Source organism: Salminus brasiliensis, chromosome 22, assembly GCF_030463535.1.
Source record: "Salminus brasiliensis chromosome 22, fSalBra1.hap2, whole genome shotgun sequence".
Classification (NCBI taxonomy): domain Eukaryota; kingdom Metazoa; phylum Chordata; class Actinopteri; order Characiformes; family Bryconidae; genus Salminus; species Salminus brasiliensis.
In genome coordinates, this window is record NC_132899.1 from 16,515,852 (window position 1) to 16,543,124 (window position 27,273).

The 27,273-nt window shown below is 40.6% G+C and overlaps 1 protein-coding gene across 7 annotated transcripts in view; it reads left to right on the plus strand.

The window, feature by feature from the left end:
- Window positions 1–20,954: 20,954 nt before the first annotated feature.
- Window positions 20,955–27,273, plus strand: part of ablim1b (actin binding LIM protein 1b) — a 62,340-nt gene continuing 56,021 nt past the window's right edge. For 2 of the 7 annotated variants that reach the window (XR_011978240.1, XR_011978241.1), the window contains exon 1: window positions 20,955–21,428. Coding sequence is in view for 1 of the 7 variants with exons in the window: in XM_072667825.1 (XP_072523926.1) it covers window positions 21,377–21,428 (52 nt within the window). In the remaining 6 variants the exon portion in view is untranslated. The remainder of the gene's footprint in view (window positions 21,429–27,273) is intronic. The other 5 variants (XR_011978244.1, XM_072667825.1, XR_011978239.1 and 2 more) reach the window with 4 other exon arrangements.

Consider the following 27,273-nt stretch of genomic DNA (forward strand, 5'->3'; position numbering starts at 1 on the left):
CAGATACTTCGCATCGTGACCCCTGCAGAGAACCATTTCACATCAAACCATTCTGAATGATTTCTAGTGGCTGAAATATTGGTGGTTCATCTGCGGTATGTCTAAAAAAAACTTACAGCCTCCTACAACCTATCGATTACCACCCTTTAACATTGTACAAGAGCAGCCAAATAAATCCTTTTATACCTGTAACCACAAAAATGCTTTTATATGACTAAAACATTGATTTCAGACTTTTCAGTGGCAATACCAAACTTTAAAAACAGTAGCATATCTAATGTTTGGAGCGAAAGGATGAAGGGACAGGTCCTCTGTGATGCTGAATGGGTCTGCTGCTAGCTGAAGGAGGACATGTCCATGAGGTCATGAGCATAAAACGGCCAACTGCAGCTGAGCCTCACAAAGGGTGATGGTGACTGCATGACTGTTTTAAAAAGGTGGTTCTAGGTTTTTCAGCATTCAGCAAGTAATGAATAATGAAAGACTGAACACACTCCATAATGAAAGCACGTTTCTCCCCACTATTTCAGTCCCTCTGGTTCCACTTCAAGCCTTGGCCAGTCTCTGTGCCATGTCAGTAATTTTTTGTGTGTAGATTCTGATCTTCCACACTACATTGTTCGGAGCTCCTTTGGGCATCAGTGCACTCACTTAGAACAATGGCAGGAGCTGGGCCTCACCCAGAGCCTGGGAGGCTATTTGCTGTTTGTATGTTGTGTGCTGGTGATAACCTCAGAGTGAACTGGCAGCATAGGTACGGTGGTTGTGTGTGCCATATCTCCCACTACGAAATATATAATATAAATGTATATACACATATTGTGGCTGCATAGTTTATGGTTTGTTAATTGATATCAGTATTTTTTAAATAATAGTATTGTAACAGTAATGTGTAGTAGTGTTACAGTGGCGTTATATATGTGCAAAAGTCTTAAACAGTCATTGCAATTAAAACTATTTAACCGCAGCTTTATAAACACTATATAACATTGGAATAAATATAGACATATGTGGTGAAGTACAGTCAGAATATGTCAGTTTCAGTAAAGTTAATGTGTTAAAAGAAAGCAGGGCCAGATTCGCAAAAGCTTTCCTAAGAAAAACTCATGAAGGATCTTTAGATAAACACTATGAAATTCTTAGTGGACTTATTTATTTTAGAAAACATATTTATTTTCCTAAGCTTTTCATTAGACACATCGTAGTTTTCTTCTTTATGCCATTTTTAGCACAGTCTTTTATGCCATATTTCATAGCTTATCATGAACGATGTGAAATACCTTTTTTTATTTTCCAAAATACAGTTAAACCTGTACATTGGAGAACAAAATTGAAGAAAAACAGAATCAAACTAAGTGTTCTAGCATGTGTTCTGTTTGTTTTTTTACAACAGAAAACAAAAGGTAAAAGTATTTGTTTATGTAGACACTGACAATACTTGACAAATCTCCACTTTTAATCCTGTTAAATTATACATTAATTCTGTAATTCAACTATTTAAACTGCTTACAGATTGAACTCCTACACTCAAAGACAAGTGTGAGGCCATTGCAAGTTTAAGAAAATATATGTTTTTTGGGAAAAGCAAATGCTGCCAAAAAAGTGAAAAAATAAGAAAAGATTTTTTGAAGAATGTGAATTCAGCCCCTGATTTAATTTAGTTCAGGACTGATTAGATAAGCTATGCATTGGATGATAACTGTAAATACAGAGCTTCCAGAAGGAGAATGTTGGAAATATTAAAGCTAACACAATCACAGACTTAACACACTTGTAATGTTTACTTCTGTATATGGTCCAGTCTAGAATTTCATGTCTCCCAGATGTTATTGTTATTTATCCAAAACACAATATTTAATGAATTAGTTTAAAAAATGAATTCTAGTTACATTAAATATTTACTATTAATATTGCTTGATGAAGTTTATACACAAAATGCACACATTTATCGCAGTATGACTCCCAGTCCACACATTATTGACCTCCTGATTCATATGTTCAATTTGAAGTAACATAAAATAATAAGGTCTAATTTTCATTTTGTGCTCACTTTATTAACAGTTGAGTCAACTGCAGAGTATATATTTTCAGTAAAACACTTTTAAAATACTAATTAATTTCAGTCATTAAAAAAATGTGCATTCTGATGTTCTGATGAACTCTATTTCTAATAAAAAGCATGTAACCTGCACTCAGCGATGTCACTTCCTCTAGCGGAAGACGTGGAAGGCAGTAAGGTATTTTTTTATTGTGATACACAATATGCTTTTCTAAACATAATCAAGGATATTATTAGTGCTTAATAAACACTGATCAACTGCAGGTTTCATTACAAACACTGTAATTAGACTGGTTTAATGGAATGAAGTGCAGCAGATGTTGAAGTAAAATCACTGTATTCAGTACAGGAAAGTATCTGAATAGTAGTTTTTAAGAATCAGTCGCTACTGATGTATTTAGTCTGTGGTTACATGTATAGGGAGAAATATTGCGTATCTTGGCAAAAGTTTTTCAATATTGTGGCATAGTATTTTTACCATATCGCCCAGCCCTACTGTCAGCTCTGTTACTGGTTTAAATGGTTTAGAAGAGTCAAATCTTTATAATCTTTAACTTATAATGTACCTTCAATTCTAGAAGGGGCCATATATTCTATTCTTCTTTTTTTCACAAATAAATATTCCACAGTATATATATATATATATATATATATATATATATATATATATATATCCCTTGCAGGTGTTTGAGCACCGGACGGAGCCCATCATTTTGATTCTAGCTGACCACACACTCCTGTGCTCTATATTCCCCCTGGGCTGCTGATTCTGTGCTTCTACACTAAAAAAAACTGCCATCCTGACTAACACTCCATCTGCGCCAGGCCCCAGAGCCACTCACATACTGCAAAATAAATGCTCAGCTTCATTTCACAGTTTATCTTACAGGGCATTAGCGAAATGTTTGGGTCCACATTCTCCTGTGGTCTGTACTGTTTCAAGTTGAAGCCCATTCAGTTTCCCCAGCTTATCGCTCCTCAGACAGAAGTCCACTTGAAGTCCCACAGGGAAAGGACTGCTTGTATTTTTGGCAGCCAGACAACTTTTGTCTATATTATTTCCTGTGTTATTGTAGAAGTGAGCAAACCCAGTGATCCCTCTCATAATAAAGAGCCATTATCTCCTGCACTGTGACCAAAACCTAATAACAAACTGGTTGAGGCTTTTTATATTTTACTTCATGCCTTCCTTGTTGCACCAAAGTCTGCCAGTTTTTATTTATTTAAAGAGAAACGGGCTGAGATGACGGCCCTGGTCTTTATTATTGTGTGTAGTGCAACCAGACATAAAACGTAGAACGGAAATCTTGTGGAAGCAGTGTTTCCACAGCAGCATTAGAATGCTTTGTGTTATTGTGGGTTTGCTGTGTGTGTGATAGAGAAAGAAAGAGAGAGAGTCTTTAGGTATGGTCTTAATTTTGCACCGTCATTTTTTTCTCTCTCTCTCAAGCTTCTGTTTTTCCCACTCTGTGACGTCAGAACATGCCCTTCATTTCTCCTTTGCTAGATCTGCTGGAGTTCTTTGACTCTCCATGGGGCTCCTGAGTGGCACATCCATAAAAACACTGTCTATAAAACAGCGATGCCCTGAATATAGCTACAGCTTGGGCCATATCAGATGAGAGTTCAGTAAGAAAGCTAAGCCCAGTGTCCTGGTTTTCACTCGTCCTAATGATACACTGATACCGATCAGGTCAGGCTTTCGCAAAGTTAAATAATTAGTTGATTGGTTTCTAAGTTTTCAGCAAGCAGTGCTGCGTGGTTTCGAGTTAATAGTGATGATACAACATAAAAGCTAATATTTAAAGGTGAGGCTGTGTGGTTGCTAAAGCAAAGTGGGTAACACTGCTTTACTCCATGTGACTGACTGGTCAAGAACACCATACTATACCAATAAGAGGATTTGGGCAAGGCTCCTAATGCTACATTACTTGCCTTACTTCTGAGGTCTGCTTTTTTGCTCAGATAATTCACATCCATGTTTATACTTTAGGGTCAATGGACCCATTGTCTGACAATGATATTTACTACTTAAATGTAATTGTTACACTTGAAAGTACACATAGGTATTATATTTGTATTCTATTTGAAAAATGTATTTAACTGTTCTTACATACACTTGGCTGTTATAAACATTCCCAGTGGACTACACATATAAACATGCATAAGCATATTTCTTTTCTTAATGAAATGAAAATGAAAAAACAAATATTGTATTTGATGATCATAAATGAGAATGACTTAAACCGACATTCAAGTTTAAACTATACTAAAAATATATGTATATGGAAATGACTTAGTTTAATCGTAGTAATCACTTCGTTTAATGCCTTTTTTAAAAGTATTGCCAGGGCAAAAGATTAGATATAAGTGTGTCAAACATACTTAATCTTTTCTGTATACTTATACATATTTGTATACTTGTCAATATAAGCCAAGTATACCTAAGAATAATTTGGGTTGTAAAATATTTAATCAGTACATTAAAAAGTAAATTGAAAGCATACTTACCTGTATAAAATAAGTATAAAATAAGTACACTTTACTATAAAGTAAGTATACTAATAAACTGATGAAGTTATTTACAGCTGTCTGACCACCATGGCAGAGAAGCCCATTATGCTTGTAATGTCCATTATGCTTGTCATCTGCATTATTGCCACTGTACAAAAGCAAATGTGTCATTAAAAAAAAAGTCAGAGTCTGTCTTCAATGCACACATTTAAACCAAGCAATTAATGACGTCACCTACATGCAGCCTTGGAGGAAGCTTAGGGCGTCATTGAGGCTAAAGATGATGTGCTCTGAATAGCTTGTCAGCTGTTCATGATTAAGGCGAGTAGGCGACAAAAGGCCAAATGCATTTATGAAGTTATTACTGCCTCTAATTTCAGGTTATCCCCTGCTGCCATGCTGCAGACACTGGATGCTGACAGAAATATTTGTTGCATAAAAAATAGCATGTTTTCAGTCTGATTTAGGTTACATTGCCACAAAATGCTTATGTATCCAATCTAGAACCACATTCAAGGTTGTTTAAATCTGATTTTAAAAGAGTCGTATTTTTGTATTTACACAATTCGGACAGGGTTGTGGTAAAAGCATACAAAATGAATTTGTGAACCTCAGATGTGCAGTGTAAACAGAGTCTGAATGTTCAGTTCAAGCAGCAGGTTCAAGCAGAAAAAGAGCTAGAGAGTTTGCCTGTACTTTGACGTTGTTTCAGTAACATCACAATAAGTCCCTTTTTGCAGCCTGGGAATATTGTGTACACTGGCAAGCACCAGCGCATGCAAATTAAAAACAGATTCTGGTAGAATGGCAGGGTTTGTAAACTAATTGTGGAGCTTTCTGGGAACAGCAATACTGCTGCTCTGGAAGCATGAGTTTCCACTCTCTGGAACTGGTGTACACAAGGCCAGTTACAGACCAGTAATTGCTGCTACCAAAGCTTCCTTTCACTGACAGAGTGCAATTATATTAATTACATCTTGGGTGAAATTAAAGGAATAGCATCTTGACTGATTGGATCTTAGCCAATATGCGCACATCCATAATGGAATGGAATGTCTGTTTCTGGCATCAGGCTGTTTCATTTCCCCCAGATTCCTCAAAGCAGCAAATGCAAACAGAGCCACTGACCAAGCTACAGCCTTAAGGGACCTTTCTTTGTTCGTTCAGCCTCCTGCCCTGATTTGATGCTACACATGCGCTTATAATTGCCAGAATGAAATGTTGTGGATTTGGAGCATTGGTTCAGGCTGTTTAGTTCTTTCATCATTATGATATGTGGTCACAAGTGTCTCAGCGTGTTCTGGTGAAGATCACTTCAGGCAGAGAGGGATTTGCTGTGATGCATAATGACGTGATGCTCTTTTAGGGCTTTGTGCTAGTAACAACTTAACGGCCTTGGACTAATAAAATGCAGTAAACAGTGTACAACATGAAGATTCGCTCCCAGTCCTGGAGGGCCATGGTCCAGCACAGTTTAGTGGTCTCCCTGCTCAAACACACCTGGTCCAAATTATCTGTGAATTGTCAGGTTCAGTAAGTGTTGTTAAGCAGTGAAGTCTCAAAAACATGCTGGAATACAGCCCTCCAGTGCTGGTCGGATTGGTAGGTGGTGGCTGGTCTGACGCAGGTAGAAAGGACCTCAGCGGGTTTCAGCAGGTCGGACTGGGTGACCATTTACTCGGAGAAGGTAAAGAGACAGAGTTAGTTCTGAATGGATTTAGAGAGCAGAGAATATTGAGCAGTATCAGAGTGTGTCTGACGACTCCGGTGGGTCTGACTATAACAGCCTAACTAAAAGAAGAGAACCAGAAGATAACACAGACAAGGGAGCACCCCAGCTCCAGCATCTCAGTATACTACCTGTGTCTGTGAACCCCTGGACCTACAACCTTTATCTAAGGGGAAACATTAATTACCAAAACCTAAACTTTACAGATGAGTTTTCAACTTTCAATTCTTTATTTGCAACAGCAAGTGAAATACTGAAACAGGCACTTTTTGTTAACATTAACCTTAAAAGCATTATATCAGGACCACCTATGAATCTTCCTTAAATCTGATCTAGTTATTTGGCTGTCCACATGCCTCTGAAGACATCAGATCTGTGTCGATTTAGGCAAAACATATCAGATTAGGTGTCACTTCAGCTCTGTAATGTGAATATATACATTAGCTTTAGTAATTCAGATTCAGTCTAATAGTAAAAAATTATCTTTATCAAAGACACACAAACACACATTCACATTAAAAATGTTGGTCACAGAAATGTTGATGACAGGTGCTGTGGGTTAGGCCCTGTGAGGCCTGCCTGGAGAGAGTTTTTATTGCATTGTGCCGCTCCTGTGTGACTCGTGCTGTGAGTAGTCACGTGCCTCAGCCGTGACTGCCACTCCGAGCAGTGCTTACATAAGTGAGAGTGGAGCATGAAGAGGGCTGAATAGCACTGGGTCAGGGCAAAGCCTCTGAATGTGTGTGCTTAGGACAAGGCCATTGCCACTGGCTGCCTGACATCATTTTAAGGCAGATAAGGAAGATTTAAGGAAGATATTCCCACTTAGGAGTCACCGACCTGGAGACATTCCAGGCACATGGTGCATACACACACACTTGTTTATTTTATGTTTGTTTTATTTTACACAAAATCAGGATGTGAGGTTTAAAAGTATTGACAAAAGTATTGGGACACAATTATTAAATTCAAGGGCTTCATTCAGTTCCATTGCCACAGGTGTATAAAATCAAGCACCTAGCCATGCAGTCTGCCTTTACGTACATTAGTAAAAGAATGGGTGGTTCTAAAGAGTTCACTGAATTCCAGGGTGGTACTGTGAGAGGATGCCACTATTGCAGCAAGTCAGTTTGTGAAATCTCTTCCTTCTTAGATATTCCAGCTGTAAGTGGTTTTACTGAAAAGCGTTTAGGAATCAGAGTAACCATGTAAAGTTACAGAGTGGGTCCCCGAGTGCTGAGTACACATACTGAAAAAAACGTTGCTTCCTGATGTGCACATCACCTGCACCTTAGATACAGGTGCACCCTAGACCCTCAAGCTATGTTTATATACTTATTTATATTTATATTTATATACTGGCATTGTTTTTATAGCAGGTAGCATAACATGCTAATTCAGCCTGGTAGTGTGGACAATGTACATGTAAATGCTTTTGGGCAATATGACTTTTCCTTTCTAATCTGCCACAGTCGCAAAATGCATGGCTATGCTTGGGGCAGGCGGTGGAGTGCCAGTAAATGTAGCAGTTACCACACCCTTTTTTTTCTGACAAGAAGCACCCAAAAGCCTGTTTTTTACTAACTGTTGGCTCCATCATCAGAAGATGCAAGTTCAATGCTTGTTCGATGCCACAGCCATGCATGGGCAGGGGTCCAGGAGAGTGTAATAGGCCTTGCTCTCATCACATCACTCAGCACAATACTACCTAATGTAGCATCCTTTAGCTGATGTAACAGAATTGGCAGCATGTGTCCTTCTCTAAACGGGCTCAGCTCTCCAAAAACAGCCCATTATAGGTTAGTCCTGATTTCCCCTTGTTTTCCTACATACCTAACACACATTTGACTTGTAATGTACAACACACACACACACGGCCCTCATCCCCTTAGATGAAAATAGCTTTCTTTATAAAATCTCTCTTAAATCAGTGCATTTAGGCGTCCCCCCTTTCACTGCATGTCATGAATTGATGCATGTCATGAACAGTTAGCCTTGATTGCATTTCTGCTAGGGTTTTTTTTTTATGTCCCAGAGTAATGCCATATATTTAATGCTTGTGCATTAAGGGTTATAGGCCTGTCTGCAGCAGCCTGGATATTAGATGAAATGAGAATGCTGATCACTCAGTGCTCTCCCTCACAGCCTCTGTTTCTTATTGGCCGGCGCGTCCCAACTAAAGGGAGTCACTTGAGGGTCATAAAGCTTTCGTTCTGACATAGGACGAAGGTTATCTGAACAAATAAACACACCTCTTGGGTTGCCAAGCAGTAAGTGCTACCTTATGCTAAAGGGTATGTGAGAAACCTGTCAGTAGGAGTCTCGTTTGGAGCAGCCTTACACGAAACGCAGAAGGGAGTGAGGAAAAAAAAATTCTTTCAACTGGAAAGAATGACGACATTAAGAAAGAATTTCCCTAACATTTCCTCAACTCTGAGGCAAAGTGTGGTCTTCTGTGAAGCACTGGTGAATCTGTTGGTTTAAGATTGCAGGCAGGACACATGCTTGTTTTTATCCTCCTGAGCGAAAGCATTGGCTAAATGGTTGATAAGAATTAGTCAACCTTGTAGTAACTCGCATATAGAAGGGGCTCACTCTTCTCTCTCATCTCTCTCTTGTGGATGTGTCTGTGAATACGACTTAAGTGGTTCCTGGCGCAGATGCGGCACAGTCCTACTTTGTCAGCTGCGGGGCTGTTCTTGATGAGCAAATTTAATCTGATACAGAAACACAGCGACCAGGGCACACAGCTGCCGCTCCCTGAAGTGCAATGCTTCATCTCAACTGTTCTGGGACAGCACACATCTCTGTACATCTGGGAATGTGTGCAGAGGTCAGTGAAGGAAACCCTAAAAGCTTGAGCTCAAGTAAAAGTATTGTGACTTTAGTAATGACCCAAGCAGTAGTGAAAGTGGTGGGTGGATGATTACAGCACATTTACTCAGTTACTCCGTTTAACCCCTTAACAGGCATTGTAAATACATAGTAGACCTTTTTTCTTGAGATATGAGTAGTACTTCTCATTCTTTCTGCCATAGCCATCACAGCTGAGGCTTACTGAAAAAGATTGTGCGTTGAATAGCTACAGCTACAGCTATGAACATTACATTTTACATTAGGCTGTAACTCAAGGGATGAACATATGTGCCCATGTTCGGTTTAGCACCATAAACTTGATTATCTTCTAATTTTATAGTATTATAGTGATTGTTTTGTAATACCTGTTAGTTAAAGTCTAGAATTAGTTGAAGTCTAGAATGACCTTAACTGGACGAGTCAACTGGCTGGTTGACTTGTGCAACCACTTTCTCAGTTGTTTATTAATTACAATCTGTTTGAAATGTATCAGTTGAATGGGTGGATTTTATGTCTCCCTTGTGAATAAATGGAAGCACATGATGCCAAATTTTGTGTAAATAGCTGAAGTAGAACCGTGTAAAAAGATTACATTTCTTACTGATATATATTCAGTAGAACTGAAAAAAAAGGAAAAATGCATGTATGTAAGGAGAGAGTCAGGAGATGGAGCCATTCCAGCCTCCAGAGTGAGTAAGTATGAGGAGAACGGGAGAAATCTCAGTGTACCTAAATGACGCAAGCACCTTGCTCCAGATTTCTCAACAGTAATAAATGCTTTCTCTCTGTCTCTTTAATCTCTGCTGTCTCTCTCTTTCTCATACACACACCCATGCATATTACACATACATCCGTCGTGGCCTTTTGAGAGAACACCATTGTTGTTGAGGAGAATTCCTGCAGGGATGTTGAATTGGGGTCATACATCCAGAAAAAAAAGCACCAAGCAGATGTTTCAGTCTTTGAGCCTTGGGATGTCACTTAAAGTTCTCCACTGCAGAACATGATGTGTGAAGCTCGAAGCACTGAGGTATTTTAATGTTCTCGCCCATGGCTTGCTCAGTAGGGGCTCGAACCCAGATCTTTGTAAATCTGCTTTGTGCTAGCGGCTGACTTGATGTGACAGCCCTCAGATACAAAATGAGAGGCATTAGATGCTGCTTTAGTTTATTAAAGGAGTAGTACAGTGAAATATTACAGATGTAGCACATGCTGATTATCTTAAGCTTTACTGTGGAAGTATTTGCTGGATTTTGGCCTGTTAAACACACAGTATGCAGTTTACAGTGTACTGATTGGATGATGCTTTATTTTCATTTTTAGGATCAAGGCTTTGTTTTCCAGGTTTGAATTAAGCCCTTGTCTTGGACTAATTTGCAACGTCAGTGGTTAATTACCATTATTTTTAGCCTAGGCCTAAGAGTAATATAGGACTGACCCCATGTGCCAGTCTAAAATTCCTCCACTTCTTTAAGGTACCACCAGGGGGAGTGAATGTTAAATTACTGGAACACTGGACACTGCTGTAGTTTAGAGACGAGCCACAGCCATGCCAGACAGAATCAGTGCTTTCATAATGGAAAGGGAGAAATAGGATTTACCACTTGCACTGCTAATTTACATGTAAAGAGTGACCTAAGATAAGGATGGGAATTGTTATGGGCAGTAATTCAGGAATAGCCAGAGCATGATACATTAAATTATTTTTTTTGTGTTTGTGAGCACTGGGCAGTACAGAGCAATGCATGAGGCTTGTTCTCCGTTATACATTCTTGGCCCCTCTATAATTTGCACTAAACAAGCAAGAAGAAGCAGGCAGTGTACTATTATTCTGGTAGTTAAACCTTGGATATTGGCTTATATATATATAGACTTTTCCAATAAGACAAGTGCCTCCTATAAAACACTGAAGACCAGAGTCACGCTGTATGTGGTTCAGAATAAGCCACATCCATGTCCCAAGAAGAACAGGGGGTTGTTGGCCCAGTGGCAGTGTGATTGAGCTGTGGGTGCTGAGTATATAGGAACAGGCCCAAGAGCGTGCTGGCCAGTGCTGTGGTGGGCACATTACAGCTGGTTGATTGTGCTGACCTTGCCTGGATAAAGGAAACATATGTGAAATTTGCCACAGGGCAAATTATGAGATGCTGAATGAGTAAAGTGAATGTATGTTCATCAAGCGACCTGTATATGAAGACTGGCTACATGATTCATTTGAGAAAGAGAATCCATTTCTTGAATGTAATCCCCCCCAAACACACACACACACATGCAATGCCCCCGACACTAGTGAGGGCAAACCAATACACACCTTCTTCAAAGTGTGCACAGTCAATCCCCAGTGTGGTTCTACAGTGATGAAGTTGAGATATGTAGTGATGTAGTTCTGTGAAGTGAGCTTTGAGGAGAGTGGGTCTGGGTCGCCAGCGAAACACTGATGAAGGGAGGTGCCTACCTGGGTGATTAGAATATGGGTGCTATGTGTAACCCCAAGTATTAGGTGCAGGATCTTGTCATCTTTTTCTGTAGTATTTCACAAAATAAATAAATAAATGTGCATTCAAAAGTAGTGGCAGACAAACTGACAAATTATTATAAATAGATTATTTTATCTTCTTATCATGAAATTCCATATATATATATATATATAAATATTACGAATATGACATGATTCTAAACTTTTTGTCAATAGTGTGTGTGGGTTTTCTGAAGTCCAGCAGAAATAATGGACATGGTTGAGTGAGTATTTCGGGTTGTGGGGTCACGTCACCTCTCCTCCACAAATCTCCCATACTTCTGTGTTTGTTTAACCTTGTGCGTCAGCGACTCTGAGGGTGGGTGTTGCTTGTAATGCATGCCTGTGCACAATGGTCAGCAACTGAATGACACAACATTTCAAAATGCCAAGAGGACACAAGGTCCCCCACTCTCGTGTGTGTTTGTGTTATGCAAGTCGTGCATGTTCTTCTTACATGTACTACTTACAATATAGAAGACCAACTGAACAGCAAATTGTCTGCAAGTGTGTGTTTGTTGTTTTTGGTAAAAGGTGGTTTTGAGCTTCTTTTACTAAAATGAAAGCACCAACCAAGTTTGTACCACTTTTCGTAGTATTGTGTATGTGTGTGGGTGTGTGTTCCTAGGCTACTGACACAGTGCCATAGGCTACTCATATGCAGTGGGCAGGACATGCTGTAAATGTTTCAAGAGTTCAACATAAAAACCCTGATAGGCTAAAAGGCAGTTTACCTAGATTTGTTGTCAAATAAATAATAAATAAAATAAATGAATTAATGTTAACCAGGTGTTTCATATCAAGCCATTTCTAACTTGTTTGTGCAGTGCAGTGTACACTGTCCTTCTCTATTTTACTGAAGACGGTCTGGTTAAAGGCTTCCTGGATTCTACTCTATCATCAAACATTATTATGAGTAACTGTGTCCATGCCAAAGCTCTGCAAGCATCATACCACCTATTAGGGGAGTGGCAGTACCATTTCTAGTGCCACAGTTATTATCTACCACATTGGAGATGCACAGCAGAAAAGAAACCTGAAAACACTCTGAGTAGTAAAAATAGAAACTGCTGCCAAAGATCCTTACCCCACAAACCCCCCCAAAAAAAGAATGACCCTCAGAATACTTAGCATCATCCATGCAGGCCGAATATTTTATCAACGTTCTTTACGTCAGGCGAGAGTCACCTTTGATCCAGAATGGTTTATGTAACTAGCATGACATCATGCACCTCTGCCCTCAGTTCCCTGGAATCAATAGGTGTGAGTAGAGAAGTGTTTGTGTTCATATGTGTGTGTTTTGTTCTGAAATATCATTTCCTGTACCTTGGTGATTCCTGACGACAAATCTTACACATATCCTGCTGAGATGACAAATATTATATGAGCAGTGTAATTACCCTGCTGAATAGTGTCTCCAAGAGAGTTGATTCAACAATTAACTCCCTTCTAGGTATTGCTGAAGAGAGGCTTCTTTACGGCCTTGCACAAATCATACACACATAAAAGTGGGAGCCTATTTTAAAATGAGACCGTCCACTCAAGCAATACAGCAACTGCTGTAACTCCGACCAGCCCATGGTGAAGGTGCCCGTCTGAGGTGTTGGTTAAATGCCAGGTTAAATGCGGATATTCATCTGGCTAAAGGTAGGTTAGAGTCTGTATAAATACATTACTGTTCCTGGAAATGTAATCTTCTATTCTTTACATAAAAAACAAACAAAAAAACAAATCAGTGTAACCAAACAGGTGCACAACACAAATACTGCAACACTTCATCATCTGTTTTCTGATTTTTGATTTCTGTGAGTTAAAGGTTCCCTAGAATGGGCAACTGCATTTAATCTTTGGCTTAGTTGAATAATGAGAGTTCAGTACATGGAAGTGACATACTCAAATTGTCTCTTCACTAGAAAGAAACCCAGCAGAATCAAAGCAGGGCCAGTTCTAAAACCTCAAAGTGGAAACATAACAATCATTACTCATTATATTTATGGACCCAAAACCTAGTAAAAGGCTTTCAAGGCTAAACTGAGGGTTGCTTCTGGAGTAGTGAGGCTAAAAAGGTTAGACTGACTGGAGAGATGAGACAGGCTGACCAGAACTGTCCACTGGGATGCAGGAAAGCCAAGGGACTGCCACACATGCCTCATGGTGTGGGAACGCTAATGGGAAGTGCAGGTGCTAGGCAGGTTTTGAGCTAAAAGCTAACCCAGAGAGCTGACTGTCTCTTCCTCTAGCAAAGCGCCCCCCACATTGATAGAACAGATAGAGAACACCCGTACTATTTGGTGAGTACCAGTACTATTGGAAATATTTAAAAAAATTATTACAAAATGATGATAAAGTGTTATGGTTTTGTAAATTATTATTAATACAACTCAACCATAAAAGAAATAACAGTGTGTTTTATTTTTAGACTAAATAACAGGGTTGTAAATAGGCCTGTAAAACCTCAACCAGCATGTCTTATATAATCGTACATAATCATAATATTGATATTTTATACGTGTTGTTTTTATTTATTTTTATTAAAATTTCAACTCCTTTTCCGCAGTATTTATCGCATACCTAAAATATTACAATGTGCAAGGCAAGGCAAAATCGCTATATCTTAAATCCCTGGTGCATGTACAGTGCGGGTCTTAAGAGGCATTATGAAAATTATGTCTGGTCCAAATAACATCGTAACAAACAAAGGGCTGGACAGAATGCATGCTGGCACTTTTTATTTACCTGTGCAGATGTGGACGGCTAATGGCCTCATCTGGACTTCAGATGAAAAGGCTGATGTACGTTATAATGAAAAACAATAATAACCCACAAAGATGAACTTCGTAATCCTCTTAAAGATCTCCCAATTGCAGAGGTCTGGGCTTTGGTTATGTCTCATTTTTCATAATGCCACTAGGGTGGACGCAGTCTGCCAGGCTCCCGGTCATCAGTCGTGACTCCGGCTGGCCCAGGTGCTCTGTTTTCCCCTCCTGGGAAGATAATCACTAAAAATACATCAGCCCTAAGCTGCTTAAGGCGAGCAGGAAGGAGCTCACAGCAGCGGCTCAGGACTGCTTCGGCAACAAACGCAGCAGCCCTTCCCATCCCAGGAGCACTTTAATCTGCTACCTGTGGCTCAGCTGTCCTCAGACTTTATGGTCCCATCATTGGGCGATCAAACCATTTTTGAGCTGGACCTGTATGGTGTCTTCTCTGTCTACACTGAATAGCCTGCAGTGCTGGATCGAAGTCGTCACCATGCCCAACCTGCCCAACCTCAACAGCCTGGGCAAGCTGTGTGGCTCCGGACGCAGCGATGACTCCATCATCCAGGACCGAGCAAGGCACAAGAACTCTGTGCGCCGCATGTCCATCATCGAGGATGGAAACATAGCTGAGGTGCTGTACCTCATCCCCAAGCAGTCCATGATGGAGCAGCTGCCCTTCCTCAACCCCAATGAGTATGTTATCCTGGAGAAGATGGCACCTCCAGCCATGGGACCCGGTAAGGGAGTGTAGAAATCACAGTGGCATAAAGTGTCTCAGATAGAAAAAAGTCAGCGTGAATTAGAACTGCTATGATTACTTGATTAAACCTGATTAAAGTTGATTAAAATCAGTTCCTTGATTTTTATTTAATTTTTTTGAATACTTTTAATCAATATTTAAAACAATTAAACAGTGTTTTTGAACAATGTCTTGGCCATTCTGAGCATGGCTTGTGTAATCCTTTTTTAAAAACTTAGGATTTCTCAGGTAGACTTTTAAAATATTCAGCAGATTACAATATTGATATCGTCAATAAGGACAGCCTTCTTTTAAATGTGCTGCCATTGATATCACAGTTTTTGTGTGATTAGTTGAGTTTATATCCCTGCAGGCATTTGCATATGGTCTAGACAGAATTACATTTCCAGTGCTTTTGAAATTTTATACCCACATCATCCTCCAGAGTCTCTTTTCATGCTGAATATAGAGTTCTTGGTCTTCTTTTGTTATCATATCCCATATACTGCAGATTGAGAGATTGCACTCCATCTTAATGTTTTGAAAGCATAGCATATAAGAAGTTGCAAATTGAGTCTTGTAGAGTGAGAGACAATCTGTGTAAAATGTCTTATGATTTTTGAAACCTAGTTTCCCTGCAAAAGTTTGGAATAAACAGGACTGCAGAGAGTAAGGGAGGCATATGCTCCAACTGTCAACACTGGATGAAGCAGCAGTCAGTGTTTGTGTGAGACATGCAGTGTGTGCTTTGGAGCTGGAGGCAGCTCTCTCCTGCTGGCCTTCTGGCAGGCTTATGGCTGCTGTGGTGGCCACTTTCTAGAACAAATCTGTTGATTAATCTGCTGCGGTCAGAGAGGCAGTGCCACTTCTTCAGAATCCCTTATCCCTACTACCATTAAAGCACCTCATTGTTAAGATGTTGCTACTTTCTGTGGTGTATTGAAACTAATAACCATGTGATTCAAAGCGGAATAGCTGAGAAGATTTGAGATGTTTGAGATACCTCTTTTAAAAACAGAACATTCATTTATTCATTCATTCATCTTCTTATCCAATTCTTCCTGTTCAGGGTTGCACTGGGTTCGGAGCCTACCCAGAATCATTGGCTAACAGGAAGTGAAAGTGTGTTAGACAAGACATTGTATAAGAAGTATCTGTGATAAAGAAGTGCGCATACAAATCTAGTAATAATCACTACATTCTGTATTGGGCCTCCAGTTTTCTGCCGCTGGGCTTCTTGCAGTTCCACACGTAAGATTCTAACTAATGAATTCACTGCAGTTGCTCCCAAACTTCCGAACTCTCTAACACAATCTCATCAAGCTTGCTTATACCCATTTGTCCTTTAAAACTTAGCTAAAAATCTTGATCTTGACTGAAAACTCTTCTTTTTAAGGCTGTGGTGTATTTCTTTTTTTTTTTTTAATAAACTGTCCTTCTGTATGGAACCACCCAAGTGGTGGCTTAATGCTTAGAGCTCTGAGTAACCGATCAATACGTGGGTTTGCTAAGCTGTTGGGTCTTTAAACAAAGAACTTCACCCTTTATGCTGTGTGAGTGTCATACCATCTCTGACCCCAGTTTTCTCAACTGGGATTCCATTGTAGTGCATAAGTATAAAGGAACAAATTATTAATATATTAATAACGACCTTTGTAAATTATGTCTGACTAATATTCAATCAGTTTATTTGAAACAACCATGGAGAAATCTTCTTAATTAAGTACTGGTAGCTGTTAATCCAAGGTATAGGTATACAACAATGAATCACATTTGACCAATCAGAAGATTTTTTAATGGTATTTTTCCTTAACACATTAAGATTTGCTGCAGGACCCGAACTAGTGTTATGCTGAAGTAAGCATTGGTGTTGATCCAGTATATCCAACTGGTGCAACAGTCATTTAGTGTTTTGAATGTTTTGGCACTTCCTAAAATCCTCACATTTAACTGGTTGACTTGTTGAATTGTGGTTGACTGCCTCCATACCAGCGCTTATTTTGACTCACGGTGCACACAAAAGGCCAAGCAGCTCACAAAGAAAAGTTTCAGTTGCAAAGAAACAAGCATACCCTGACCCCCCACTGTACTCTGACCCTTTGTACGCTGGAACACACAATCATGCTCTTTTTATCATCTCAACCTCAGAGACATAAAAGACAGAAAACTAAAATGAAAGGTAATCCTCTTACTGTATATTCCAGCTTCAAACAAGCGGACCATCGGGCCGCTCAGATTACACACAATAGTCTTGGGACGTCTTTGGCCACATGTGCGACCACATAGGATATATTTACACTAACAGTGTGGGACATGCGTATGGATTTGTCTTTGTGGAAAGCAATTCAGAACTTTATTGCTGGTGACTTGCAAATGTCAGCGTTTTTACTAGTGTGTGAAGGTGGTAACACTGAGTTGCTTGCCGTAATAGTTTTACAGTCCAGTGTTTATTGTATACACAGTACGTCTATCTATGCGCTTGTGTGTTCGTACACAGACATATCAGCTATGCTAGAACTGGCTGGTGGAATAGAACTGATGCAGTACCTTAATTACATCTTCATTCAATCAATTATTTATTATCTGGCAAGATGGAAATAATGTAGTCCCCTCTAGCGGGGACCAGACTGACAGCCTAAGCCGTAAGGAAACCCCAGATAAGACTGTTCAGGCCTTTAGGTTTTAGGAAATAACTTATTCTGTAAAAAACATATAAATTCAAGGTATATACACTTGTCTGATTTACATCAAGGGCAAATCTTCAGTACATTTAGTTAGAAGACTTCTATAGTTCATATTTGATTAAAAATAACTTTTTCAGTTATTAAGATTTTCCCTCCAATTCACACTCATTAGCTAGGTCTCTCCCATCAGTGATTCCACCAGTGCTGGGAAGGTGAAGGCTAGCACGTGTTTCTTCTCATGAACTGCTGCTAAACTCACTGAACAGCTGATGGAGCCTGGAGGAGTACGCTAACTGCCAATTCTATTCTGCCAGCTACAGATGCCCACATTGGTTAACATCATACCAGGGAATGGTGGAAAGGAAGGGGCATCATACCCACCCAGAGGTGATACTTTCCTGGACTCCTGGCCACAGATAGCTGTGACATCTTGAATCACAATCTCACAATGATTGGGTTTGGGCCTAGACACTTACACCACTGTCTGTTTTTCAACTAACGGTGCTAATGCAACATCCTTGTTCAGCGCAAAGCTTTTCACCCTGAAATGGTATGTGCTGCGCTCGCCACTCACATCCATGTAAGCTGTTGTCAACACTACTTGCGATATGTGCAGCACTTGCTGGTTGGGCACAAAAGTAGGAGGCTCTCTCTGTAGCGAGGGTCTGCATATGTGTACTGGTTAGCTGGAAACAGCACATTAGCTTGCACGCCTATTTCAGAGGCTACCTCTGCTTAGCTTGAGTAAACGCTGGTAACTACAAACCTGGAAGACCAACTTGGGCTGACACCAGTTTCCATGCTAAACCTTTTCTGATGGGTCACAATATATTTTCAGACTGGTGTTGCACGGCTTGTGTTCAGAAACATGCAAAACTAGCCTTTCTTCCATAGAGGGAACTACCAGACACATCCCCTGGCCCTCTGATTGGCCACGCTGAGACTTTGCACAGCAAAAATCTGCAAAAAGCTGTGAATTTTCTGTGTTCTGTGTAAAAGCAGCTTAACATACTAGAAGGAGAATGCCAACTGCAAATATGGTTACGTTACCTAACAGACACTCTCTCACTTAGAATCAAACTGGCAATTTGATATGATAAGGCCAACACACTGCGCCTCTCGGGACTGCCCAGGTTTTAGGTTTTGCCGATGAGCTATTTGGTGCAGTTTTATAAGCTAAGAGAGACTTTTTATCCAAAAATGCAGTAATTCCTGGAAAGGACAGCAATGCCAATTATGTTTGTAGATATTTTGCACATTTTTCTACATAATATTTGACATATTTTTCATTCAGTCGGATTCTAAATGATTGTTGAAAGTATTCAGCATTGCATTCCCCTCCATTAAGTTCCTGAAAGCAGATGTTAAGCTCGTACAGCTGATAGCATCTAGAAGTGCTAATCACAAAACCTGTTAATCTATTAAAGGGAGCTTGAGATATAATATATGTTGCAAGATTCTGTACGTTTACCTATTTGTATGTGAACTCCAAAGTAGTGTCCTTAATGTACATGTGAAGAACACTAGTAGAACTGTGTGTGTAAAGGCAGTGTAAAATCAGCACCTGCTGTCTGATGGCTCCCCCCTCCATGTTTTCAGACACACACCCATCCATACACATATACACACACATGCTCACACACGCTCATCCTCTATTTGAAATTCATCTTGCGTGCAGCTCATCATCTCCTCTGACACCATCAAACGTGCCTGGTTCAAAGTAGACCTCAGTCACTCTGCATTAGCTCTCACTCAGAGTGTGTGTGTACTGCAGCACAGACAGTGGCAGACATGGGGGGGAAGCAGGAGTCTCAGCCACCTTTTGTTTGGTTGTGTTTTGGTCACGCTGAGGCTGATGGGTAATTCCTTAGAGTGGCCTCATTCCCTCAGCACACGCTCACCCCCAGAGACGCCAATACACTGGGCCCGACATAAATAACGGCCCTCAATCAACTCCCAAACTCAATTGTTGGCTCCGTAATCCTATAATCCACCACCATGTTGCAAGAATAGGCCCAAGAGAGGCCTGGCAGGGGCTCAGAAACTTCTCTCGCACACACAGTTTTTTTAACATCGTTTTATAAATGCCAACTGCCCTTCACATTGTGTGAAGATTTCATGGTAGGTGGACCAACAGAAATGGTCCAACATTATTTACAAATGACTACAATTAGATGTTTTTCCTTCTTTTACCATGACCACTTATACTACTACACTATATGTTTGTGGACACCCCATGTTGCACCCATTGCTGACACACACACAGCTTGTCTAGTCCTTGTAGAGAAGCATTGCCAATAACACAGGACTCTCTTGAGCAGATACTCATGTCTGGTCAAGTCTGGTGGACAACGAAGTATGCACACCAGCTATGCTGGCGAGAGATTCATGTATATTAGCATAGCGACACAATGGCTTTCACAAAAGCGTCAGTGGTGTAAAAACGGCTGGAGTTTCTTCTACGCAGCGTCCATTGTGTTTCGAGTGAACTATTGGTTACTTTGCCCCCACAATTTCCAATGGTGCTACTCCGTTCCGCCTGTATCCGTAAGCTTGAAATGTGCTTAAAGACAGACTAAATGAAGGCAGAGAACGGACAAAAGGCTCTGACCGTATCTGTATCTATGCTTAAGCGTAAGTGACTGAGTGTATGTTAATACTTTGTTTACTTGTCACACTCTTTTACGCTATTAAGTTTAGTGTAGTGTATATGCCTTATAGTATTAGTACATAGTGCGCAATTGCAATTTGGGACACACCCCAAGTCAGAACTTGCTAACTTACTATCTGAGGTAACCACAGCAAACAAGCTCTTGTCCTGAACAATGAAGGAGAAAGACAGAACAACTGAGACAGAGAGACAGACTGACAAGCAGTCAGACAGAGTAAAAAGAGAGAGAGAGAGAGAGAGAGAGAGAGAGAGAGAGAGAGAGAGAGAGCGTAGTAGCGAGTATTAAAAGGAGTCACATGTGCACAGCCCTCCCCTCTCTGTCTTTTTGAAGAATTTTAAGGTGGTGTCTCTGACTGGGAGGGATTATGGCTATGGAATCTGCATTTGTCACACACAGCAGCTGCAACCTGGTTATTTCAGCACAGCGAGGGCAGAGTCCACAAAGACACGCACACACACGCGCACGCACACACATTGGGAGAAACAGGGAAGGCTTGAGAAACGGAGGCTAAGCGTGCAGCTCCACAGAGCCGGTTGACTGCTTAGTTTGAGAGGAGCAGCAATCTATCTGTTCTACCTTCCCCTTCATTTCCTTCTCTCCTTCTTCTCTTCTTCTTAGCTGGTTTCTATCCTTCTCTCTCTCTCTCCCTCTCTCTCTCTGCCACCCTCTCTCCGTGTCTCTCTCCCTCCCTCTCTCTGCTCCCTCTCTCTGCTCTCTCTCTCTCTCTCCCTGCTCTCTCTCTCTCTGGACGGGTGAAGACTCAGTGAAGGCAGTAGAGCAGCAGCAGTTTTCTTCTCTCTCCAGCCCCAGCAGCAGCAGCAGCAGCAGTGTGAGCAGCAGGAGCCAATGGTCATGGTGAAGGAGAAAGGTAGCCGGCATGGTGCTTCACACCAACGGGGTGGGCGACCAGAGACAGCGGGGGCTTTAGGGACAGAAAACCAGGCCAGCCTGTGTGTTTGTATGTGTGAATGTAGAGAAGATACTTCCTCTCTGTGGAAAATGTGTGTGTGTGTGTGTGTGTGTATAGATGTGGGTGGGATTGTTAATTCTGCGTATATATAGATCTTAAAACGAGATTTTTTAAATGTAGTTATTGTATTGGTCGTTGTAACCTGTGGCTAGCATTATGACAGTTAATATCAGTAGTGTTGTGTGTGTGTGTGTGTCTATGATTAGTCGCTAAAGTCTCAGCTGAGAAGACCTGACCAGGAAAAATAGTATTACACTTGCATGCATTGTGCCGGCCCTGTATTTATATTTAAGCTTGTGTGTGTGTGTGTGTGTGTGTGTGTGTGTACGTGAGTGTGGTGCACAGTAGAAGCCCTGTCTGAAATCTCACAGATCTCTGATGCGTGAAACTGCTCTGGTGATCGGAACAGAAACAGCTGTGGGGGTTTTGCCGGCCCACTTCCGTCTCCACAACACCTCTCAACACCTCACCTTCTCCCACAACACCTGAATCTGGCAGCACTGTCATTTACAAGTAGAGGAACCTAACATAGCGAAGCTTTCTGCTTATTTTTGAAGCACAGCCCCTGTTTAGGAGGAGGTCCAGTTTACAGTTTTCCAGCAAAGATATTGTGTAAGGCTATTTAAGGATTGAAAAGCTTTTGAATTATTTACAGAATGCGGGCAGCGCACACTGACTCGCTGTGTAGGACAGAATGTTCAAGATTTCATTCAGAAAGAGGCATGCTGTTCACCAGCTTATCCTACCATAACTTAGACAGCGGAGGCAGGGAAGATGTCGAGGGGATGCTGAGGGAATGCTGCGCATGTGTTTTGGAAAGTAGATCATGATTCGGGGAAAAATGCGCTTAAATGATCTGTGCAGGGAGAGAGAAAGAGAGGGAGAGAGACAGAGAGAGAGTGAGAGAGAGAATAGACTCAGTAACGTATTTAGCCCACCACTGTATCCATGGCAACCAGGCGGCGAAGAGTGGTCCGCTGCTGAGGCCGTAGCCTGTGTGAATCATAACCCAAAAAACCTATACCGTTTACGTTAATCACACCTGCAAGATACCCCCTTCTCCACATGCACACACACACACACACACATGCATACAAACTGTTCATATTTCCTGACACATGTCTGCAGTCACATACATATACATTTATTTATATATATACACACAAAGCACAAGCATATATGTGCCAACAGGCACAACGCCATCATTCCAATTACACTGCTGTGTTACGTGCTACATGAGACTTTGCGACATTTTATTGCATACCTGCAATATTCTGAACAAAATACAGATTTGTTCAGATTATACCGTGTTCCGTAAGAAAAAAGATGAAAATACAGTATGTTTGGTTAGGATGTTTACATTACACACTGGTAAATTGTAACTATTAGACCCAGGCTTTCGGACATGAATGTCAAGGGAAAAAATAAGAAAAGAAAAACCCCAAAACGCTAATTTCTTCCAAACACCCTTTAGGTTTCTTAAAGTATGTTAGTACTAAGATACCAGCAATGCACATAAACTATTTGGGTGTTCTGTATTTAAAAACAGACCTTTAAAGCTTCTAAAAGAGTTTGCCCAGAGTTGCCCGGAGTTGCCATTACAAATTTCTATTTCTATCAACTGTCTAGAACATGGTTAGAGCACCTCTCATAGAGCTATTGTCATACCCTTCTGGACATCAGTCAAATCACGTCCTTTGTCCATGACAGTAGTTTTGTACTCTGCTGCAACTGACTGGTGTGCTTGCTTTTTTAAACATGCAGCAAACCCTGTCACGTGGCATCTGTGACATCCTGGGCTGAGTTCATTCCAAACTAGGGATGGTCATAATATTCTGATATGACTGTGACAGTGGGGGAAGGTAGTAGCATCTCAGAAACCGCTAACTTTGTGCGATGTTCTAGAGCCTGCGTAGTAAAGGTGTACCAAGAATGGACTACTCGAACATTGAGTGCCTCCCAGTGGCATAACAGTGGTGCCCCACAGGCCATTGATGCCAGAGGGGAATGACTCCGGTGAGTGGTACAGAACAGTCAACGTGCCACTGTGGAGCATTTAACCTGTATAATACCTTCTGTCACCTAATACAGTCCATGTCACAATGTCTTGCTAGTGTCAAGCGAGCCATAGGTGGTTATTATTATTATTAGGTCGGTATAATGTTCTGATATGACTGTGTATTTATGTGTGTTACTGGTATCTTACAGTGTACATACAATTAGGATCATATTGTCTGATTATATATATATATATATATTTATTTTTAAAGGGTGAAGCTCTGTGTTACCACTAAGGCTTAGGAGGCCCTGATGGTTCCCTGCTGTTAAAATAATTAATATAAATAAATAAATAAATAAATAAAGATTGATGCTTATTGCTGCATCATGTATTGTTATACATTGGCAGCGCTGGCCAATATTGATTTAATTTAGTGTCTTAGCAATTTCCAAATATATATCATAGTATATATAATATCAAGTATAGTAATATAGTATATATATTAGCAAGTTCACATTAAAAAGTACTTCCACATAGGGCTGTGATTGTATGGCATCAGTACAAGACTTTCTTATCCGCACCCTATGTTTACCCTATATTTACAATTAACAGCCAATATATTGTGCAAGTCTAATTCACAATAATACTGTGAATCACATAAAAGTTAATATTTTGCATATGGTATACATATAAGGCTCACACAATAGTATTTACACCTTGCATAAAAGGTACGGAGAGCATGTGTTGAATGTGTTGTCTATGACTTCTTTGTTTCGGCCTTTTCAATCTTCATTAAACATTCCAAGCAGTGTCTGTAATAATATAAGAAGAGCTTCGGTCAGCAGCCCTTAGGATAGTCATTGGTGGCCAAGTGGCATCCCAGGCCTTCAGTGCCAAATGCAAAGGCTTATCCATCAGTTCTGTGCATGTGACAGAGCAGCCTGACTTAGTAGTGGAGCCTCACACACTGTGTAGAAGCTTCCAGACTCTGGTCAACACAAACTGACAAGCGCTTTTTGTTATCAGAATGGGAGGACAATCGGGCTCTCAACAAAAGCACATAGCTCTGATAATCTCCAGTGGTCCTCGGCCTCGGTCCTGGAATACCACGGTGTTGGTTTTCCATATTTAGCGTTTAGCTTCCCTGTTCTGACACGGCCTGTTCATCTCAGGAAAGGCTTGTTAATTAGCTGATGAGTTTAAGAAGGTTGGTTGGGAGCAGTGATAACACTAAAATAAGAAGTGCAGAGGATTGAGAAAGGGTGTGTTAGTACATGCTGCACAACAGGTCACATGCTTGCGGTTAATGCTGTGGGTCAAAGGTGTGCTGCTGTTGCTGCAACTAGGGAGGAAAGCATAGAGGAAATCAGAAGGGAGTTGGTTTAAAGGGGGCAATGCCGGTGTTTCAACCCTAACAAGTTAGTTTTTACTGAAGATGACAGCAGTATATGGGGTAATTTACTATGAAGTAGTATTAGTGTTTCTCACTTCTAGCTCATTGTAATAAGTGGATAAACTCTCATAAGTGAAAGAGATAGTCTTTTGCTGTGATTTGAATTTGAGGAAACATTATTGCCTGCAGTTGTTGTTGTATGGAAAGATATGAACAAAATGTAAATTGAGTGTAAATGTAATCCATTGCACAACACACAACGTAATAAATATGTAAACAGACATTTTAACCATTCTGAAAATGGACTAAAACTAAAGAAAAACTAAAGGGATGCCTGCCCCCTGCTGTCGTGTGCTGCTCTGGCTCTGCTGCTGTTTATTGGAATACTGAGATGACTCCTGTTCTCCGTGCTGTGGGGTCAGCATGTCTTAATGCTCTTAGTGGCATTTTACAAAAAGGGCAGGCCGGTTGCCATGCTCTCTAATGAGATTTACTCAGTGACTTGTCTGTCATTACACAAATATCCACTCCCATCTGGAACAGCGAGCCGAATATCATTTTGAGCCCACAGGAAAAAGACTAACAGTTACTGTGCCCATTTGAAGAAGTTCCTTTGTGGCCCGCGCTGTGCGTTATCCTGTGTGACTGATATGTGTATGCTTGCCTGTCGTGGTTCTTGACTCCAAGCCTGGCCTCTGATTACCAGTGCACCGGTACTGCAGAATGTGCACAGCTTACTGTTTTCACATTTTGCCAAGAGGATTTCAAAGGACTGCCCTGCGTCTAGTTGGGGGAGATGGCATTAAATCCAGTTGACTGTTCTCACCACTATGATTTAAAACATGTTCTCTCTATCTGTATAAATGGACAGAAGTTCAGACAAAACTGAAGCTATGTGATGGCTAATGCAGTTTTTAGCTATGCAGCATACTTTTTTAATGTGTGTGTGTGTTCCCCTAACTGTAAAAAGAATACTCTTTCTGTCCAGTCTTAGTTGGTTGAAAGAAGCTAGGTTGATGTTTGAGTGTGTTGGTTCATGTAGACTGAAATTAGGAAGTCAGCATTTCAGTAAATGTGAAGGTCAGAGGTGAACTAACCCTGGGCCTTTCCCCAGACAAGTGCTGGTCTAGCACAATTCTGAAGGGGGAAAGGGTGAAATGATCAATATGAAAACCTAAATGATGGTGTGTGTGTGGGGGGGAGGGTAGAAGAGGATTAGCCATGGCTTAGACAGCAGATGCACTACAAAGACCTGCTAAAGGTTAACTGTGTTTGATCAGATGGGGACAGTGTGGAAATAGATAGGTGTACTTTTTCTCTGCTATTTCTGTGCTAGAAATTGGCTCCTATAGTGACTCATCACTGCACAACCACCATGCTCAAGTGATGCACCATGCTTAAATGCTGCCTAAGACTCTTCTTATTCATCCTTGTGTGTGTGTGTGTACATGTGTGTGTTGGTAAGTGCTTTTAAAGAATGCTCAGAAGAAAAAGTTTATTGTAATAAACCCTGCTACACAGCATTACCATTACCATGCCATGAACATGTCATATCCTGTCATGACACATTGTATCTGAATATAACAGTGTCTTGTTACCATTACCAGCAATTGCCATGACAGGTACTATAATGTTTGATGTCATGACTTTTACAGAACCAAGATTCCCAGTCCAGAGAGCCCCTGCCCTTCTCTAACAATCCACTTCAGCTCAGGAGGAGCTTTTTAATTAGCTGATTAGTTGGATTAGGTTTGTTAGAGCAGAGAAAGGTATGCATATCTCGAGCACTCCAAGGCTAGGGATGACATGCAACGTTAAGTAACACTTTACTTAATCCCAAGCTACATAAAAATGCAAGTGTAAACACACCCAAGACTCATTTGAACCAGATACAAATCCGATCACTCAGCCCCCTTCAGGAAGTGTTCCAAAACACATTCGAGCCACGTGTTGTAGGAGTGTAGACTCATTCATCTCTCCAAGATACATTCAACAACCAAAACCCCTCCCAGTAAAGCCAAAACACCAGGAATAATTGCCACTCAGTGAGTGAAATTGCATATTCTGCCCCACACAGTGGTCAGATTTTAGTCTGACTAACCGGAGACACATTTGACTACAGTGTGTAAATGCATGTAGGGTCGATGTCACATGATAATATATGATAACATGTTATATACGTTAAAATGTTAGCCAATATTGTTATGAAGAAAAATCACATCACAGTGAGCTTTATATTATGTGTTCTGTATCATGACAAATGTCTTGTCAAGTGTCATGATATTATATTGGGATCCTCTGCCATAGGTTAAATGAATGGTATGTGTTCTGTGTGAGTGCTGTTTTATGTTTAATGACGTGTTAAACTGCTAATAACTGGC